Here is a 21,320-nt window from a genome sequence, read left to right as displayed (position 1 = left end):
TAACTTAGGAATGGCCAGACAGTCATAGGACAGATGTAGAAAAGTTGTGGGAGGGGTATGGAGATGTGCCCAGGCATTTCTGAAGTCTAATTACATGGAGTAATATGCCTTCTTTACCCTTATGTAAGTTGGATCCACGATACTCTTTATTTCTGAATATTACAGAAATTAGACAGTGATTCAGGTTTGGAATGAACAATCTTCATTAAGTCACTTAACTCAGTTTAAATTCTTATACCTTTCTTCTTTGTAAATGAAGGCAATGTTTGCTTTGTAGAGTCATAAAGAGTAAATGAAAGCAGTTGTCACCCACAGCACTACTTGGGACATAGCACATGATGTCTGATAAATGTTAAAAAAAAAAAAAAAGTCAAAATCTCAGCTTATACATCTCTTCAAATTACATGACAAGGGAGTTTTTAAAAAAACTAAGTTTTATAATAGCTTGGTCTTTCATAAGATCTCAGGTCCATAGAGAATACTATGTACTAACATACATCAGAAGTTCAAAGAAGGGTGTACAACCTTAGGATGAGCCTGTCTCTGCAAATCTTCACAGACTTAATTTTTTAGGAGGAAAGAGTAATCTCTTTCTCAGCTAAAGAATCTAAAAATAACAGAAAGTAAGTTATTTTTAGCCAAAGATGCAATCTTAATTTATGTCATCTACATAATGATGTTTGCACAACAGCTAATGTTTAATCCTGGGTCTTGAGAGCCTACATAACTCTCAGAAACAATAGTAGATGATTCCCCCTTCATTCTCCGAACAGGAGATGAAAACAGGAAAATGAAAATTTCCATTGGATTTCAAAATTGTATTTTTCAGTTTGAACAAGCCATGATCAGTAAGAACAGAAGTATTCCTCAAAAAAGAGGTGGGACTTCACTGTTAAATACCTAGAGCCCCAAGACTCTAGACATGCCACTGGCTTTTTAAAGGGCACTAAGGTAAATTGTTTTACTCCACCTATTTTAGTTTCTGCTTCCTTAAAATCAATGAAACAAACCTTGGTCTGTTGAAACTATTTTTTTTTTTTTTTTTTTTTTTTTTTTTTTTTTTGAGACGGACTCTCGCTCTGTCGCCCAGGCTGGAGTGCAGTGGGGTGATCTCGGCTCACTGCAAGCTCCGCCTCTCGGGTTCACGCCATTCTCCTGCCTCAGCCTCCCAAGTAGTTGGGACTACAGGTGCCCGCCACCAAGCCCGGCTAATTTTTTGTATTTTTTAGTAGAGACGGGGTTTCACCGTGTTAGCCAGGATGGTCTCGATTTCCTGACCTCGTGATCCGCCCGCCTCGGCCTCCCAAAGTGGTGGGATTACAGGCATGAGCCACCGTGCCTGTCCTGAAACTTATTTTAAACAAAAAATAGTTCCCATATTCCTCCCATTTCTTGATGATGATCTACTATTAAGAAAGGTGAAAGTTGGGATTTGGAAGGGTATTGGGGTTCTGGGTATATCTAACAAGGCCGTAGTAAAATAATTGTCATCATTGAAGATTACTGGGGGATAAGTGTTATGACATTTTTTTGTATCCTTTTGCATGAGAATTTGACCTTCAGTTAACTCTCCAGTTTTGTTCCCATGGTCACCTGCTACAACTTGTATGTAAATTATGTTACCAGGGTACATTGCTTGTGGTGAAAATGATCCCTGATTGATAGCTGCATGTGGATTGGGAAGACTATCAACACGTATTTTAGAAAGGCATATCCTTGGAGTGCAGTGACTCTTGTAGCTGGGGCTGCCTTTGTGGAGTCCTCAAAAGCTGTGCCCATGGAATTATCGCAGATATGTTGGCTCCAATGATCTATGAGGCTTTTAAGCCATGGTAACTCTCACACATACTTGATGTGGACCCTCTCATCTCTTTGCACCTGAGCTGTCATCTGGGGATTGGAAATCCAGAAGCCAGCTCCTAAATTGCTATAGGGGTTTCTGCCGAAATGCAGTGCTTGACACATCTCAGCTTGCAAGCCATGGTTCCCGTCCTATGTCCTTCTGAGAAGACTGATGCCAAGTGGTTTATGAGTATCTTATGAGTATGGATGTAAAGTTGAACCAAAGACCCTCCCCACCCCCTCAAGTGGACACTGCAGATACAGAATAGATGAGATATAATATGAAAGACCAGAGGGATAGTATTAAATTCCTAGTGCCTAGGAACACATTTTCTATTGAATAAAAAGGAAAGGAAATAAACATTTGCTATGATAAAATGAACAAGAAATATTCCCTCTCTCTTTTTTTCTGGGTCTCTGGTTATAGCCCCTAGACTTTTTTTGTTTTGTTTTGTTTTTAACAAAACAAGATACCTTTAAATTCCTAAACCTTTGCTTGTTTGAAAGGGAGCTAAATAATAGTGCTTCCATCAATTAATAGCAGTTTCAGGAGACCTTCAAGGAAGGGTGGACCATGGCATACAGGAATCAAAGTCCTGGGAGAGTTCCCTAGTGCTAAATAGTCTTCATGTCTACAGCAAGTGTTAATTATCTTAAACTCGTGCTCCTTACTCTTCTATCCTCTCACTCCGTTGCTTCCATATGATCTCCTTTTCTCAGGGTCAAACACTAAGAATAGTTTTTGAGCACTTTATCTCTTTTTTCTCTGAAGTCTTTCTTCTCCATAGAATTCATCTCAATTTTCTCTGAGTCTCGATCAGCTTAAAATACCCTTGACTAGAAATGCCCAAGGTCACCAGTAGGCTCTGTAGCCAGCTGAGAAGAATGGTGTTTGATGTCTATGCCTCATGCCCAGTGCCAAGCTCGGAAACATACCTCCTCACCTCACTGCATGACTTACATTAGGATCCAAGAACCTAAGAATGGTACAGCTCGTTGAGAAATTTGATGGTAGAGAATTAGGGCAACTATTTAGTAATAAGGGAGAAGACAGCCAGCCAAAAGAGAGGCTTGCATAGTTGCAAATGACTGCAGGAAAGAATGAAGCTCTCGGAACCTGGGTTCATCTAGCAGGCTGCTCCCAGGAATGGTGACAAGAAATTCTAAATATCTGCTCTGTCCTTACCGTGAATTTGACCCTGTTTCTCTGTGAGAACCCTGATGGTGCACTTCCCTCATACTACATATAAAATAGGCACACTCATGCAAGGCTGGTGGTTATGTCAACTGTAAACAATTTGTATATCATTTTGGGAAAGCAGTTTAATAGTGTTCATGCTTCCGACACCATTAATTCTACTCCTGGATATTTGCCCCCGAAAGCCAAAATAAACCAAAAAACCATATGCATATCATTTTTTGACCATTCATGAAGACCATATAGCAATATGGAACTGGCTGAAATATTAAAGAAAAAAACCCAAAACACAGAATGTCTGAATAACCAGTATAAGTCCAACTTTGAAAACAGACAGGTATACGTGGACAAAGGCTAGAATGAAAAACAAATGAAAATAGTTGCGACAAAGTGGTAAAAATATGGATGAGATATATCTCTTTTTAAAATTCTTCAGGCTTGTTTGAAATTTAGAATGATATATTAAAATAAGAACAATCAGTTAAGTGGACGTTAGGAAAGACATTTCCTCATCCCCAATTCATCTATGAGCGTATGACTTATCATTTCTATGGCCTGAGGGATACAAAGCATTCTCCGATTACAACACACAGTTGTTTCTAATCCAGCTTGGGTAAAACAACGATAAATCCAGAGCCATGTTTATAGAATCATCTAATGTGATAGTTAAATGAATTTGTAATTCCAAGACTTTCATTCTAAACTCAAGATTTAGTAAGCTCAGGAGCTGATCCGTAATCTTTCTTTTACACAAAATCAGACCTTGCAAGTCAAAAGGGATAACAACTTTATACTTAGCATTATTATCAACTCTAGCTATTAAGTACGCTGTATTAGTTCAGTACTATGTGCTATATATATGATTATTTCTCTTTATTTTCACAGTCCTTCTGAAAGATAATTAGTTTTCCTTAAAGAAGAAACTAAATCCTAGTTTAAATATCTTGTGCAATATGAAATCATAATAACCAATGGTTTTATCAAGCTTACAATGCACTAGGCAATTTACTAACCCATTTGATCCTTAGAGCAATCTTATAAGGTAGTTACTACTAAATTCCCATTAAGCAGATGAGGAAACTCAGCTCAGAAAAGTGAGGTATCTTGTCCAAGGTCCTGGTTTAGCCAGCAAGTGGTAGAGACACGATTCCAACTCTGACAGTCTGGCTCAGAGCCTGTGCCCTAAAGCGGGGTCCCCAAGCCCCGGGGCCACAGACCGAGTTTGTGGCCTGTTAGGAACCAGGCTGCACAGCAGGACGTGAGTAAGTATTACTGCCTGAGCTCCGCCTCGTGTCAGATCAGTGGCAGCATGAGATTCTCATAGGAGCATGAACCTTAATGTGAACTGTGCAAGCAAGAGTCCTAGGTTGCACGCTCCTTAGGAGAATCTAATGCCTGATGATATGAGGTGGAACAGTTTCATCCTGAAACCATCTCCCACCATCCGTGGAAAAACTGTCTTCCATAAAACTGGATCCTGGTGCCAAAAAAGGATGGGAACTGCTGCCCTAAAGCACTGCCCTATACCCTACTTGATGGATGACTAGAAAAGGATACCACTTGTTTTCTAATTTAGGTCAATACACTTCCCATTGGATTGTCCTGCGTCTCATTTGGCAGATGAGAAAATTGCAAGCATGAGTGACTGACTTGACTTGTTCAGGGTCACATGAGTAGCTCATGGTTGAGAATTAACTTCTTGACTTCTAATCTAATGAACTTCCTGTTATCCCAGACTGCTGGGAATCAAAACAAACAAACAAACAAACAAACAAACAAAAAACCTAGCTAAGAACAAAAGCAAATGAGAAAAGGCCTTAGGAAAATCAAGTCAAAGATCTTTAAAAAGATAAAAATCTTCCTTGTCTCTCTTCTATCCCATATATTTTAATGGGACTCTGGCTCTCGCTCATCCTCATGGATGGATCAGTGACCTACATGGGGAAGGGAGAAGCAGTGATGTACAAAAGGGGCGTCTGGGGGACGTGGCCATCACCCTGGACATCTGGTGTTCCAGGTTTTAGCCAAACTCTCTGTGTATGTCTGTGTTGTATATGTTTATGTGGAAAATGGCATGCCAATAGGTGGGTCTTTTGGAAAAATGTTACCAATTTCTGATTTTTGTTTTTTTTAAAAAAAGGTTCTATGAGAAAACCTGAGCTTAGAAGGTGTGATGGTGGGTTTTACGTCAACTTGGCTAGGCCATAGTGCCATTATTCAGTCAAATGGCACTATAGGTTTTGATGTGAAGGCATTTTGTAGATATAATTAACATCTACAGTCAGTTAACTTTAAATAAAGGCTGTTAGCCTTGATAATTTCGGTATGCCTCATCCGATCAGATGAAGGCCTTCAGAACAACTGAGATGTCCTGAAAAAGAAGAAACTCTACCTTAAGACTACAACATTAACTCCTGCCTGAGTTTCCAGCCTACTGATGTTAACTACAGATTTCAGTCTCACTAGACCCTACAACTGCATGAACTAATTTTTTTTTTTTTTTTTTTTTTTGAGATGGAGTCATGCTCTGTCGCCCAGGCTGGAGTGCAGTGGCCGGATCTCAGCTCACTGCAAGCTCCGCCTCCCGGGTACACGCCATTCTCCTGCCTCAGCCTCCCAAGTAGCTGGGACTACAGGCGCCCGCCACTTTGCCCGGCTAGTTTTTTGTATTTTTTTAGTAGAGACGGGGTTTCACCATGTTAGCCAGGATGGTCTTGATCTCCTGACCTCGTGATCCGCCCGTCTCGGCCTCCCAAAGTGCTGGGATTACAGGCTTGAGCCACCGCGCCCGGCCCTAATTTCTTAAAAGAAATCTCTATACACTTATCTGCTTACCTACCTACCCACCCATGCACTCACCCATCCACCCATCTGCCCATCTGTCCACCATCCATCCATCCATCCAGTTGACTTTGTTTCTCTAGAGAACCCTGACGGATATAGAGGTTTTCCCAGGACTGAAAAGCACTGCAAGAATGCTGAGCACATAGATCCACTTGACACACAAATCCTGAAAAGCAGAAACAGCCTGAAAATGGAGACAGAAAAGTTCTGCTGAAGAGACACAGCATTATTGCCACCATGCAGGCAGAGACCAGTGCAAACATTACTCTCTGCCCTCGTGTCACAGTGGGCAGACAGTTACAACAATCTCAGCGCAGTCAGAAGTGAAAGGGGTGTGCTCACTGTGAAACATAGGTTCAGGCATCTGTGAGTCTCTGTAGCAGTAAAATGACAGCAGGGAGTAAAGAACATGCACTCAGATTTCTAGGAATTAACAGCAACAGAAAGGCATTCTGGGAGTGTTAAGAGGACCTCCTCGGTCAGCGCTGACAGTGAGCTCAAAGCCTCCCCAGGGTCCTGGACAACACTGACAGGCAAAGCACTTCTAATTCTTCATAGTGCTCTGGGTTCCTACGTCAACAATTCCTAGGCTTGCGGAGAGTTATGGTTTAAACCAGATCTGCTTCCTGTTTTAAAAATCAATGTGTCCTTTCAAATGTCGTCCTCATCACCATCTCCCAGTTTTATCTCCCCTAAATGACTATGTCAGACACCAAGTTGGAGGAAGGTGCAGGGTGGACAACCAATCTCACCTTGGCTTCTGAAGTGGGTTCCAAGAAGCACAGGCGATTCCCAAGTCCCTCGGCTGCCAGGCAGAACTTCCTCTGCTCCTTGTGAATGGTGGCGATGCACTGGAGTACCACTTCATCCTCCTGCCACGAGAAGAGAGACCCAAACATGAATATGGGAAACTGCTGAGCCAGGCCCCAAGTCACCTTCCTGTACCTGAGTCAGGTAAGCCACCAACCCCTGACAGCCACGTGCTTTTGGTTTTTATTTTTAAACCTGATTATGGAAGGAGATTTTTTATTCACAGGACATCACTGAGCATCTACCATGAGTCAGAACTCTCCTTAATCCTGGGGTGAGGTCAGTGGGGGCAAGTGCACATACAGCGCAGGCCTCACTTCTGAGAGCTGTGCAAAGCATATGGTCTAGGTGAGCTGATGATTTCAACACTTTGGCAAATATGAAAGCAAATTTATATAATCTCTCCAAATACAGAATAAAACAGTAAGATACGATTGAGGGGAACAGAGAATGCAGACGAGATCGCGCAAGGTGGGACAAGTGGAGGAAAAGTGTTGGGGTTTCAGGTTGTGGAAGAGGTAAAGTATGTTCTGTTGGAGGAAGGGAGAGTATGTGGTGGGCCACATATGTGCCAGAGACGGTAAAGATGTGGAGAGTGAAGGAGGTAGGTTTTAGACTCACAGAAAAGGACGATTAAAGCAGCCTTGGAGATCAGGTAGAAGGAGAAAGAATTGAAGGTCGATTAGAAGAACTGCTCTGAATTCCCAAAGAGTAGACCTCTCTCCTAAATATCAATCTCAAAAGCAGCCCTCCTAAAATTTCAGAGGCCCTGGAAAAGAGGCAGCCCTCCATCTATACTGATACGTTCACTTCTTGCACAATCCTCCCTGAAATGGAGAGGAAAACAGTTTCCTTACCAATTCTTCCATTCCTGCCCCTCCTATCTGTCAGGCCATGCTCCCTAGTCACCACCACATGGCTTTGGATTTCAAGCAGCAAATCGATTTCCAAGTGTGGTTAAGTTACGGAAGTGACCTGGGGGAGCCAGCTGGAGCCTCCCTCCTTCTGAGCATCTGGCTATCCATTGCCCCATCTCACCTCCATGTTCCTCAGTCTCAGAGACTGTCTTGCTGGAAAGTGTCACCAGAGTGTTGGAAAGGCAGATTAAGTAGAAGTCATTCTTCTTAAACTGTGTCTAGCATGTGCCTATGAAATGAAAAAATACAATGGTCCTACCTGGTAAGAGTGTGAAGCAATCCACTATTAACAGACCCCTACAAAGATGTCTGCTTGTGCCCAGAAATAGGTGAGGAGCTACAGGGGAATGTGAGGAGCCACAAACTGTAGATGTATGGAAAGAAGACTGGGAAAATATAGCTCCACAGTTTTACTAGCACTGAAATGTCACTGTTCATTATCTAAGTGAGTCAGAAACAAATCCGGGAATCTTTGCTTATAGTAAAATCAGAACTCATGGTCTTCATTTTCTTTGAGACTGAAGAAAACTCCAGAATATCACTGCTTTAAAAGTGGGGGTTTAGTGAAATCTCTGAAGAGAATGAAATTTTTCCCCAGGTGGAGCGTGCCCCTAGATCCCACATCAACCAGGGCGTTAGGATCCTCCTAATGGCATTGGCGGGTGGGACGAGGGTGGGTGGTGAGGTGCTCTTAGTTGCCAAGATGACGGAGACGTGCTGCTTGTGTTGGAAAGCAGAGGCCATGGGAGTTAAGTCATCAGCAATGCAAGAGGCAGTACTCAAAACTTAACTTTCACACCTAAACCAAGAATATCCCCTATTGAGAAATAGTTATATATCTCCCCCACCCACAGTTAATCAGTAAAAAGAAAGAAACAAAACTTAAAACCCCCCAAAAAACTACAGCAACAACAAAACTCAGGCATTTAGAAATCATAGAAGTGTAATTATGGATTTTTTTTTTTTTTTTTTTTTTTTTTTTTTTTTTTACAAAGGCATGAAAGTTGACAGTTTTCCCGTCAATGTGTGCCTCTGAGGTACTCTTTTCAAGATCTCAATTCCCTTTCCCTTTCTATCTCCCAGGTGCCCGAACCACCAAGGCTTTGACCTTGCACTAGCTGACTTGGGGTCTCCCTATTTGTCTTCCGAAATTTCCCCGTCCCATAAGTCACATCCCAAGCTGCCAAGAAACTAATGCAATAACCTGCCCTGATTTAATTAATAGCCATTTGTAGAACAGCAGCCCTGCACCCATGTGTTCCTAGGTTGGGGTTCTGGTGACACACAGATGGGTGTGGGACTCTGGGCCAAATTGATACTTCTCCAAAGGATTTCTACTCTTTCCCACATTCTGTCTGGAACCTTCTGCTCAACCATGCTGACCTGGCTGCAGACACCACCTGGAGTGGCAGCCTGCAGCACCTGCCTTTGCTCCATATAGCAGCAATTATTTCCATAAACCTTCAATAGACAGACATCTGGAGCCTTTGAGTGCCTGACACTGAAATCTTTGCACTGAATTCCGTTTGGGATTATAAGATGAGTTAATTCAACCCATCTGATGACTCCTCTTGCTCCTGAGTGAAATACAGAACACAAGCTCTCCAATTAGAACCCAAGCCTTTCTTCATCCCTGTACTGGTTTGCACTTTCTCCCCTAGAATTATCCTCCCTCTTTTTTTCTCACTTTGCTTTAAATCAGATCTGGGCATTGCTGAAGGATGTCATTTCCAAGGAAGCCCCCTTACCCGCAGACTGCAAATTCTTCCACATTTTCTATCTCCTTTCCCCAGAAGCCTGCCTTCTTCTCACATGTCCCGATGCCAAATTTGGACCTTACTATTCTTCCCATGTACAAAAACTCTTCAGTTTTGAAGTATGTGATAACCACTTTCCACAACATTTCCAATCATTTATCTGACAATCAGAAACTCTGAAAAATTTTGTGTTAATTCAATATACATTTATTTGTTATGTATTCATCTTGCAATGACAGGTGGGATACTATGAGACACACAGGTCTTATAAGACAAGACTCATTAATACTGTAATAACAGAATTGTGGGCTGGAAGGCCATCCCGAGTAACTTTAGGGTTTATGCAGACATCTATTCAAAGTGAACACCTGGACCTAATGATTTCTACTGTTTTAGTAACACACTATGATGAACTTTCCATGTCATAACCTAGAATAATCCCAGTTCTAAAATCCAAAACTGGACTATCCAATGTTACAGACCCATTTTCTCTCTTGCTTTCACATTCCTTACTTTTTACTAGATTTGCTCTACTTTATCAAGGCTTCCAGTTCCTAGAAAGGCTCTCATCTCCATTATTTCCTCTTTCTCAAGAACTGTTGATTTTTTTTTTTTTTTTTGATAGAGAAAATAACACAACTCTGGGGTTTTGTGCCGCGATAAATTTATGATTTCCTGGTAACTTCTTTTCAGCTTGTTTCAACTTCATCTCACTGGAACAAGACCACAAAATGTTCCCTTTTTGTAGGCCTCACAGCAGATTCAACTCTGTCAATATAAAATAACCATACCTCCCATCTTTAAGAGAAAGAGAAACAAAATAAAGAGAAGAAAGTACTAAGTGAGAGGGTGCAATAATAAGTAATAGTGGTGGGGACTGGGGGGACACTAAGGCCTTTCAAACCCAGCCTCTGTCTTAAAGAATATGATTTTCTAGTTGCCGGGAAATAATATCTTTAAGATCACATAAAGACTTCCTGCTTTATACCAAATAAGCCAAAATGTCTCTCCCTGGATTTAAGGTGCCCCACAGTTGAATTCTACCTGATACCCCTAGCTTTGTCTCTCCTTCATTCCTATTGTCTTACTGTCTCCCAAATAAGTCATGCCCAGGCTCCCTAAAATGCTCCTTCTTGAAACCCCTCCATTCCCGTATTCATCTCTGTATTCTTCTAGTGCTCCCACCTTTCTGATGGATCCTTCCCATCTCTATTTTCTTCTGCCATCCCTGAATAAAAGGGACTGCTCAATGATTGGTCTTTGTCATTTTCCCTTGGCAATCTCATTCATTCTTCAGGCTTCCTGCTTTACTTCCGAGGAGCTGTTACTCAGTCTGTACCTCCAACCTGGTGGCACTCTAGGGTTCCAAACCTCCGTCTGTTTTTACCTGCGGACTTACCAACACTTCAAACCAACATCTCCCAGTGCACTAAAAGGCTTCTTTTTCAGTCTACCTATCCTTTTATATTCCCCAAGTTTCTTAAGAGCACATCCAACCTCTGGGCAACCTCAGCTTACACATCATTATCTCATATCTCTGGGTCCTCCCCTTTTCTTGTATCACAGCAAATGGGCCAGTAGAAGGAGAGACTGGAGGTCTTGAGACTAAGACAAGGCTATTATTTGACCCAAAGCATTCTTCCCTAGTCTGCTACCAGAGGCATAGCTCTGACCTTATTTTCCCACTGAAAATCCTCAATGGCGCTCTCTCTACTGTTCACAAAACAAAAACTTCTTGAACTAGTATCTGAGGCTTCCACGTTTCCAAACTATTGTCCTAACTTCTTCCCTGTAGCCTTGGGTTTCCCTATTTCCATGCCTTTGATCATGAAATCTCTAATATTAAAGCTGCCCTCATTTGCCCTAGTTTTCCATGTTCCTATATTACCTATCCTTCTCAGCTTAGCTTAAATGCCACATTCTTTTATGAAGCCCAAGTTATCTCTCTGGTCTGTGAATTTCCAGAGCAATATCACCATACTTTGTGCAGTGTTACTTACGAGCATGTCTTCTCCCCCACGATATGTTTTTAAACAGCCAACATTTACTGATCCCTATGTGACAGGCACCATGCTTTATGCACAAGAACCCATTTAAGCTTCACATCAACACTACGTAAGCACTATTGCTGTCTCCATTTTACAAATGAGGAAGCCTGTATATAGCAGTTACGTAACTTGCCTCAGGTCTCACGGTGGCAGGGGGCAAAGCCTGGTATCTAATCCAGGCAGTCTATATTGATGCACTTGCTACCACTACTTCCAGCTGACTTTGTACCCCTCAAAGGCAGGACCACATCTGATTCACATTTCTGCCTATCATGATACTCACCATGGTGGTATCTGATGCATATTATGTACCCAATTATAACTTACAGAATGGGTATGTTTTTACCTTGTAACCCTATTTAATTATAAACTCTATTAGAGCAGAAAACTCCTGCTTTCTCATCCAAGCTGGAAACATAATGTGTCTTGTAAAATTGTGTTAATTAATTGGGATATGGACTCAGATTACAAGAAATTTCCCTACTTTCACCATATAACAGGGTCATTTTCATCGATGAGTCAGAACTGAATAATTGAATAAAAAGGGAACAGATGCTGGCATTTAAAATAAAACAATGAAGCTTTGGACTCCATAGCTTCTATTTCTTAATTATTATTATTGATAATGATATCAACTATTTCATTCTGGACTTCTATGCCAAACACTATGCTGACATTTCCTCCCAGATTAAATTAAGCTTCACAACAACACAACCACTTTAAGAATGAAAAAACCAAAATTCAGAGGGGTTAGGTAAATTTACTAACAGTGAATGTTTAATGACCAGTCACTATGTGCTACCATGTTATCGTATCTCAGTTTAATCCTTGCAATCATCCTGTAAGGTAGGTGCTAATATGCTCTCTATTTGATAAAGTGGTTGAGGCACAGAAAGGTTAAGTCACTTGCCCAGTGCCACACAGCTTGTAAGTGACAGATCTAGACCTTAAGCCCTGGACTGTCTGAATCAGGAGTCGGTTCTCTTTACCATGGTGCCAAACTGGCTCTCTTACTCTTAAGAGACTGACCTTAGCAATAGGTATGAATTCATGTCTGTCTGATTCTAAAGCCCACGGTGATGGCGTTGACAAAAATAGATGCTCCCAGCCCTGTCACATGATCAAACCACATTGAAACATAACCACATCACAGAGCACAAGGCCAAAGAGAGCAGCCAGAGTGCTAAAATAAATAAATAAATAAATAAATAAATAAATAAATAAATAAATAAATAAAACAAGATTTCTCTATTCCCCATGATTGCAACACTGGAAGGGGCAAGCAGCAGCCCAAAACTCGCTGCAAAGGCAGAAAAATGATGAAAATCCAAGGTATATCATATGTCAGCCTCCCTCCACGCCATGTGGTTCACACACGCCAGCTATTCCTGTCATAGATTCAGCTTGTGGTGGTGTTGAGTGATTGTCTCTGAACAAGGATATACAGCCTTCGGCTCTCTTCGCTTAGATTTCACATTGTCACAGGTCATCTCTGACAAAGTCAAGTTCTTTCAATCGTCCTCTGGCCAAAGAACTTTGAACTTGAAAATGGATGAAGCTTGCCTATTTTATCCTTACAGCTTTCTTTCTTATACCTTGGCTCGCAGTCTGAGGGCCAGAACAATAGAGAGCCATCTCTGCTGGCTCTGAGCTGATGGCTGGGGTTCCTTGGCTCTCCCGCTTCTCTATGGGTCACTTGGGAAGAACTCTCTGGAACAAAACAAAATGGCTGACAGCCCTATTTAAGGTAGATCACGAGGCAGCTGATGACAGCCCTATAGTTAGATCTGCAAATCACCGGCACTGAGCAGCTCGTGACCAGGAGCATGTGGGACAGAGTGTCATCCAGCAGATTTCATGTTCAAGTGCAGACATTACTGCAAAGGAAAATCCATCACCATGTATTGCTTTAAAAGGGAAGATGTTTCCTACCTACTGATCTTAAACATCAGGCACTATTTTAGGGAACTGATAAAGTTAAGCTACTTTCTAAATACATGAAAGATATGGGTGTGTGCTTATTCTAAGACTTTACCCAAAAGCCTTTCTTAAATGAAAAATAAATGGGCTTTTTGGAATGACAAGACCACACACAGATTATTTCACAAGAATTAATGACAAGGTCACTTACTTGTATGATCTAAATAGCAATCATTTGTTGTATTAACTTTTCACAACTTTTCCCATTACCAAGAAGGCAGAGGTTGGAGCTTGACCATAAAATCTACTCAACCTCCCACGGCTTATATATGCTTATATATGCATATATATATACATGTATATATATATATACACACACACACACACACACATATATATCTCCAAAGAAAATGTGATTAGTATATCAAACAGATATCTAACTCCCATGTTCACTGCAGCATATTCACAATAGCCAAGATACAAAAACAACCTAAATGCCCACAGACAGATGAACGGATAAACAAAATGTGGCACACACACACAATGAAATATTATTCAGCCTTAAAAAGAAGGGCATCCTGTCATTTGCAATAACACAGATGTTATTGGATCCTGGATGGCATTATGCTAGCTGAAATGAGCTATGCGCAGAAAGACAAATACTGCATGATCTCACTTTTTGTGGGATCTAAAATAGTCAAATTCATAGACGCAGAGTAGAATGGTGGTTGTCAGAGACAGGGGGGATGGGGACAGTGGGAAGATGCTGGTCAAAGGGTAAAAAGTTTCAGTTAGACAAGGTAAGTAAATTCTGGAGCTCTAATGTACAGCATGGTGACTCTAGTTGATAATACTGTATCTTATAATTGAGATTTGCTAAGAGGATAGAGCTTAAGTGTTATCAAACACACACAAAGGTAAGTATGTGACGTGATGGAAATATTCATTAGCTTGATTGTAGGTGATCACCGCACAATGTACATCAAAACATCAAGTTGATGCCTTAAATAAAAATATATAAATTACATATATTATTTATATAGGAAATACATTATATACATTATATATTAAATTCGTATTATCTATATTTATATATATTATACATACATATAAATGTGTGTATATATACATATATACGTATCCACCTCCCTACAATCTCTCTTCTGTAACTCTTTTGCTTGCTTGGTTTTAACTATACTGGCCCTCTCCTTAGAGCTCAAGTTTTTGAAGCATTATCCTCCCTCAAAACCTTGTACTTGCTGTTCCCTTCATGCAGAATGTTCTTCCCCCACATACCGGCAGGGCTCCCTCCCTCACTTCCTTTAGGTGTCTGCTCAAATGTCACCTTGTCAGAAAGGCCTTCCCTGATCACCCCATATAAAATTATAACTCCATTTTTATGTTGCACTTCCAATCTTGCTTAATATTCTTTTCCAACTAGTGTTTACCTCCTAAGAATATAGATTTATATCTAATCTCTCTCCTCCTCATTAGAATGTAACCTTCATGCACATGATTGTGCTCACCTTGGTACACTCAATGCCTGAAACAGTGCCTGGCATATGGTAGGCACTTAGGTAGTCGCTGAATGAAAGATTAGTCATTTTAGTTCTCATCAAGTAGTGTCCCCACAAAAACCTAGGAATTCATTACATTCTTTTATTTTTTTTTTTTTTGCTGAAAGTGTCCAGTCTTTGGTCTCAGCTGGAATCGTTTGCTTATGGGGACTGACAAAAGAGGCACCCACAGCTTATAGGATCCTTTGGGCTCCGGCAACAGGGAGGAATGTTGTATTTCCCTTTCACAACTTTTCCCATTACCAAGAAGGCAGAGATTGGAGCTTGACCATAAAATCCACTCAGCCTCCCACGGCTTGATCTCTTATAAAACTTGCAAGGGAGAGCGAAGGAGAAAGCCTTTCCCGGAGTTGATGAGGGAGATGTAGCAGCATACACGCATTAGGGTTTACATATGCAATTAATTCTCTCTCAGGCAGAACATGCTGCTATGTAACATGGAAGAATGCAGTGACCTATTACCTATGACATTTTCTCCAGAAATAATAATTTGTTTTAAGTTTTCTATTCTCATAGGAAGGCAATATAACGATCTAGTTGCTACCCAGGGAATTTCATGCCCCACAGAAGGATTTTCTATAAAACGAACTCTGATATTCTAGATACATCTCTCCCACCCAATCAGAACACAGCAGGTGAGTGACCACACCCAAATGTATGCACACACTCCTTTGGTTTCATTCTTCTTTAGATACAACAGCCATGGAGAAGAATGAATGGGAAAAATCTAAAATACTATAGCAAATCGTCATTTTCACTCTCTAACCTCAGAGGTAGCAAGGGTCAGTAATATAGTTACGGCAGGAAAATTTTGGTCTCTGGTTCTAACATTACTCTGAATCTTTTTTGGGGGGAGGTGGGGAGACAGGGTCTCACTCTTTCACCCAGGCTGGAATGCAGTGGTGTGATCACAGTTCACTGAAGCCTCAACCTCTGGGGCTCAAGCAATCCCCCCACCTCAGCCTCCTGAGTAGCTCAGACTACATGCAAGTGCCTGGTTAATTTTTTTTTTTTATAGAGATGCGGTTTTGCCATGTTGCCCAAGCTGGTCTCATACTCCTGGGCTCAAGCTTCCCAAAGTGCTAGGATTACAGGCATGAGCCACCATGCCTCAAAACCTCATTTGAAAAAGGACATATGACCAGGACACTTTAACTTTTCACATTCCTATCATAAATGTTGATGAGTTCGTGGCTGTGTCTCCATCATATGATGCACTCTAAGCACTGTGGCCCCAGAGAGACAGAAGAGCATCTAAGTCTGAGGCTACCATGGCAGTAGCAGAGAGACCCTGACAAATTGTGACAAATTGTGCAAGGGTATCTGTGTTTGTATGTTATCAAATCTGTGGTATCTGCATTTGTATGTCATTAGATATATCCTTTATTTTTAATTCAACTTATTTTCCTGTTTATCGTTGGTTCTGGAATCCTCGGCTACGGAGTTAAGACATAATGCCTTCCCTGAGCCATACAACTGACTGACGACAAACCATCTACTTTTAGCAAGATCTTCTAACAATACTTATCCTCAGGGGAGAGGGCCACAGCACATCCACTTTTGTTTTTGGGAAATAACTAACTTATTGAGATTCTTTCTACTTGTAGTGCCTCACACAGGATGCCTTCTAGAATTTCCCCCTTTGATTTTTACTTTGTAGATAAAGTAAACAAAACTAAAACACTCGGCATGTAGGATACTCTTTGAATATCCCGTAGGTCCATACTTACTGCAATTTACTCACAGATGTTATAAAATCTGAAAGCAAGAACAAAGCATCCAGCAATTTCCATATAAAATCTAATAACCAGGGAACACTACTTTTTCAAAAAACATGCTCTATAAAGTTAGTAGATGTTAATGAAATTTATGGGCTGACTTTTAGAACGTTAAATCTTTGAAAACAAGTCACTTACAGGCAAAATAAGTGTTTTCATAATTTAATCATACATATAAGTCCTCTGAACTGTCCTGTCCAGGGCTAGTTTCTTAAACTGACTAAAAAACATAAAACTTCCATTTTTTTTCCAGCTCCATTCAGAACTAAATCATGCATTCATTCAAGAAATATTTGTTTTATGGTATTGGATATGGTGGTGAACAAGGCAGACATGGCATCCACCTTCATGGAGGTCACATTCCAGGTGGATAAAGAGCCCAGCTTTTACATTAGCTCAGACACAGGCTTGGGGTTGCACTGGTTTGCAGAGATGACGACATAATTCAGGACCAGAAGAATCTGAGTAAGACAGCAGGAAGAACACAGGGATGTCTGGGCTACTTCCTTCTCTTCCCTGACAACTTTTCTGCCCTAGGTTGGGCTGCTGTAAGTAAATGTTTCCATTGGAAAACTTATCCCTTTATGTTACAACTTTTATATTTCTTATTTAATTCCCCTCACCAGAACGTTTAGGCTTAGAAGGCAAGGATCATATCCTGACCATCTCCATCTGTTTATCTTGTATGCCTAATACCAACCATAGGGAACACATGTTAAAAGTACTCATTGAATTAAAATAATGGTTAGGAGAAGTAATAGATTAGGATTCTGGGTCAGGCCAGGTGCGGTGGTTCATGCCTGTAATCCCAGCACTTTGGGAGGCCAAGGCGGGTGGATCACGAGGTCAGGAGATCGAGACCATCCTGGCTAACACGGTGAAACTCCGTCTCTACTAAAAATACAAAAAATTAGCCGGGCATGGTGGCGGGCGCCTGTGGTCCCAGCTACTCGGGAGGCTGAGGCAGGAGAATGGTGTGAACCCGGGAGGCGGAGCTTGCAGTGAGCCGAGATTGCGCCACTGCACTCTAGCCTGGGCGACACAGCGAGACTCAGTCTCAAAAAAATAAAAATAAAAAAAAATTGTGGGTCAAATAGAAGAAAAAGCTGTGGACCTAAAGTATCCGAAAGTAGAATCAAAACCAGACACTGTCCAGGGTTATAAGACATGCCTCATGAAGAGACAAAGTACCCGTGAAACGGGAGTGAAGCCCATTTCTGCTAACAGAATTCTCAAGTCATTCTCCTGTGGTGGGACTCAGTGTTTAGTTCCCAGGGTCTAGTCTGTGGTTAAAAGTTGGATATTATGTGCCACAAATCCCCACACTTGAAGGCTGCAAAAGATACAGTGGGGCTCTTCCTATCACAAATCACAGAAGAAACAGCACTTAGGGATGGGGTGGGCCAAGCAGGGAACAAATTTACCAAGACCCCTCCAGGCACTGGTTTGAGTACTTCACAGTTCATAAACTCCTAAAAATTCTGTTTCAGATAGTTGTCATTACACCCATTTTACAGGTAAAGGCACTTAAGCCTGGGCTCAGGCGTATGAAGTCATTGCTCAGAGCGAGACAGCGATTTCTTTTGTTAATTATTCCTTAATGTATCATGCATTTATTCAGTACCCATTACACACCATGCACTGGTACGTCCTCAGAATACAAGAAAGCTGCAAATTTAGTAAGAAGTGGTGTAAATCCAGTTCTGTGTGACTCCAAACTTCAAGTTCTTCCCAATTTACACAAGGCTCTTTTGTGAAGAAAGCATTTCAGTCAGTTGCATGCCAAATGTAAGAGTTGCAATCTGTCCATCACTCACCACTCCCACTTAGTGATACTACTTTTTCAACTTCTTACTCATACTGTAGTGGTGGGCATTGCAGCTTTAAAGGCTTTAAAGGAGCAGCTTCCCTTTCATAAATAAAATATGAACAACCAATTGTTTCTCCACCTTAAGTCTAATGAAAACACAGCTTCAAGCCTAGCGGCCATTCTCTCTGTCCCCTACCATGTCCAATCACTCTGCTGACCTGCTGACCATATTCCCTGCCATAAAAACTTCTGGAGCATATTCTAACAACGGACTCAGAAAACGCACCTGTACTGCAGCAAAAGTTCTTAGCGTGCTCAGCCAAACCAAAATCTAGTTTAAAAACCAATAAAATTAGAAGCATATGAGATAGAGTTATTTAAGCATGACTGCTTGATTCCTTTTGTAACCGAGACTAGACTTTGTTCCATATCCTCATCATATTGCTTTTTTCCCTCTAAATATAATCATGATTGGCTTTGAATCCTCACTTGCAATAATTTCAGTCTCAGTCATGTTTGGGGAAGCTTTCCCCTCCCTAGAGATGTTTAATAATTCCAGGAGAATTACATAGTATACAAATTTAAAGCAAGGCAGCTGGTCTTCAGTTAACAGATTGCTGTCAACAAGATACCCATTGTCCAAGCCTGCATGGTCCATGTGATGGCAGGTGTCTACCACTTCATCACCATTTTCAGCCACAGACTGTGATGCCCAAAGTCTTGGTGGCTTCAGGCTCAGTGCCCAGGTCTCTAGCATCTTGTCCCTCATAGACCCCATGTCTTCTGGAGAGAATAATGGTCAGGGTTGCAGGTTTCTGCCACCTATTCAGCCCTGCTATGCTCTTACACCACCCTTAAACCAGAAAGCACAGCTTTCCCAGGTTTGACGATTTGGTCTCAACTTGTCCAAGCCTCAGGGACATCTTACTAATACCACCTGCATTTTTTTTTTTTATCTCCAAGAGACTTTGAGAATTAAGTCTCAGTGCTACCCCGGGGCAAAAAGGAGCCCCAGGTCTCCAGGATACAAATCCCTGCTTGTCTGGGTGAGGAAAGGACAGAGGATAGAACTCATTTTTATTCTGTACTTTTTTTACCAGAATTTTTCTCCTTTTGATGAGTCTACAGGAAAAGAACAAACTTAGCTCTGCTGTGAAGCCGTGGGGCTCAACCATATGTGAGCATCATACTCACCTGGAGCACCTGTAAAAATATACTGATGCCTGGGCCCTCGCCCAATCCAAATGAATGAGAATCTCTGGGGAGGGGTGGATGCTGGGTTGGGTATTGAAGCACTTCCCAGGTGACTGACACCAGTGAGGACGGAGGACTCCTCCACTGACTCAGGTCAGAAGTGATAGCTGGGGAAGTTAGAGAAGGTTGGTAGATATATACTAATACAGGCATGACATCACAGGGGAAAATAAATGAGTTCTGGGTGTGACAAAAGGAAGAGAGTGATGGGAAAGATTAGTATTGGGTCCTCATTTCCTTTCAATCAAGAATCCAAAGGCTAGGCCACTGTTGACCCCAGAAAACACCAGTCACCAAAGGCTATCGTTTGCAGGTCCCTCATTTGGTACATTACTCCAAAACAGAGCCTGGTTTCTTTTTTCTCAAGGCCTTTATAATACTGTCTCATAGGACTTCTCCCCTGGCTACAGGGACTAGATAGGAAGATGATAGGTCAGCTTTAAGTGAATCATCAAGAGAAACTAATTACCTTACAGACTCTTCCAGAACTAGGGAATCATGAACTCACAATGAACTGAGAAGTTTAAAACAAAAAAAGCAGCTATATTAGTTATGGTTCTCTAGAGAAACAGAACCAATAGGAGATATACACACACAAATATACACACAGATTATGAGAACTGGCTCATGTGTTTATGGAAGCTGAGAAGTCCCACGATGTGGCCTCTGCAAACTGAGAACCAGGAAAACTGGTGATATAAGTAATCCTGGAGTTCAAAGTCCCAAGAACCAGGAGCACCAATGTCCAAGGGCAGACAAAAATAGACGTCCCAGCTCAAAGAGAGAGTGGGAGAATTTGCCCTTCCTCCACTTTTTTGTTCTATCTAGGCCTTCAGATGGGATGATGCCCCTTCCCATTAGTGAGGGTGAGTACAAAGTGTAATTGATGTCCTCCTATCCCACTGTCTAACCCTCCCCAGCCCCTGGTAACCACTTTTTTTTTTTGTACTCTGCGGTTACTGATTGAAGTGCTCATCTCTTCCAGAAACACACTCACAGACACACCCAGAAATAATGTTTTACCAGCTATCTGGGCATTCCTTACCCCAGTCAAGTTGACACCATAAAATTAACCATCACACTAGCCAAGCAACCAGCAAGAACTTATGGAATGTTCTCAATGTACCTGGCACTACTGATGACAGGCAACTTGCCGATCCTTATTTTCCTTTCCCCAATCCACGCCCAAACTGCTCCATGACAAGGTGTGAATGACTTTCTGATAGCTTCAAAGGACAGCAAGTAAAACTATTTTAACTTTTAAAATGAACACATAATTGTACATGTTTGGGGGTAAACTGTGATGTTTCAACACATGTATATGCTGTATGATGATCAAATCAGGGTATTTAGCGTATCTACCACCTCACACATGTATCACTTCTCAGCAATGAAAACATTCAAAATCCTTTCTTCTAGCTAAAGTATACGATATTGTGAATCGCAGTCACCCTACTGTGCCACAGAACAGGAGAACTTATTCCTCCTAATTACAACTTTTTACCCACTGATCAATCTCTTATCCTCTTTCCCCTTCCCCTTCCCAGCCTTTGGTAACCACTATT

General features: G+C 41.4%; 1 protein-coding gene across 1 annotated transcript in view; it reads right to left on the bottom strand.

Moving 5' to 3' along the window:
- RYR3 (ryanodine receptor 3) overlaps positions 1-21,320 on the bottom strand; it is a 566,751-nt gene that overhangs the window by 388,749 nt on the left and 156,682 nt on the right. Inside the window, exon 2 of the mRNA XM_050797588.1 lies at positions 6,637-6,756. Coding sequence (XP_050653545.1) covers positions 6,637-6,756 — 120 coding nt within the window. The remainder of the gene's footprint in view (positions 1-6,636; positions 6,757-21,320) is intronic.

This window comes from Macaca thibetana, chromosome 7, assembly GCF_024542745.1.
Source record: "Macaca thibetana thibetana isolate TM-01 chromosome 7, ASM2454274v1, whole genome shotgun sequence".
Classification (NCBI taxonomy): Eukaryota; Metazoa; Chordata; class Mammalia; order Primates; family Cercopithecidae; genus Macaca; species Macaca thibetana.
Note: the sequence above shows the minus strand (reverse complement) of the source record. Positions and strands in the feature narration are given on the sequence as shown.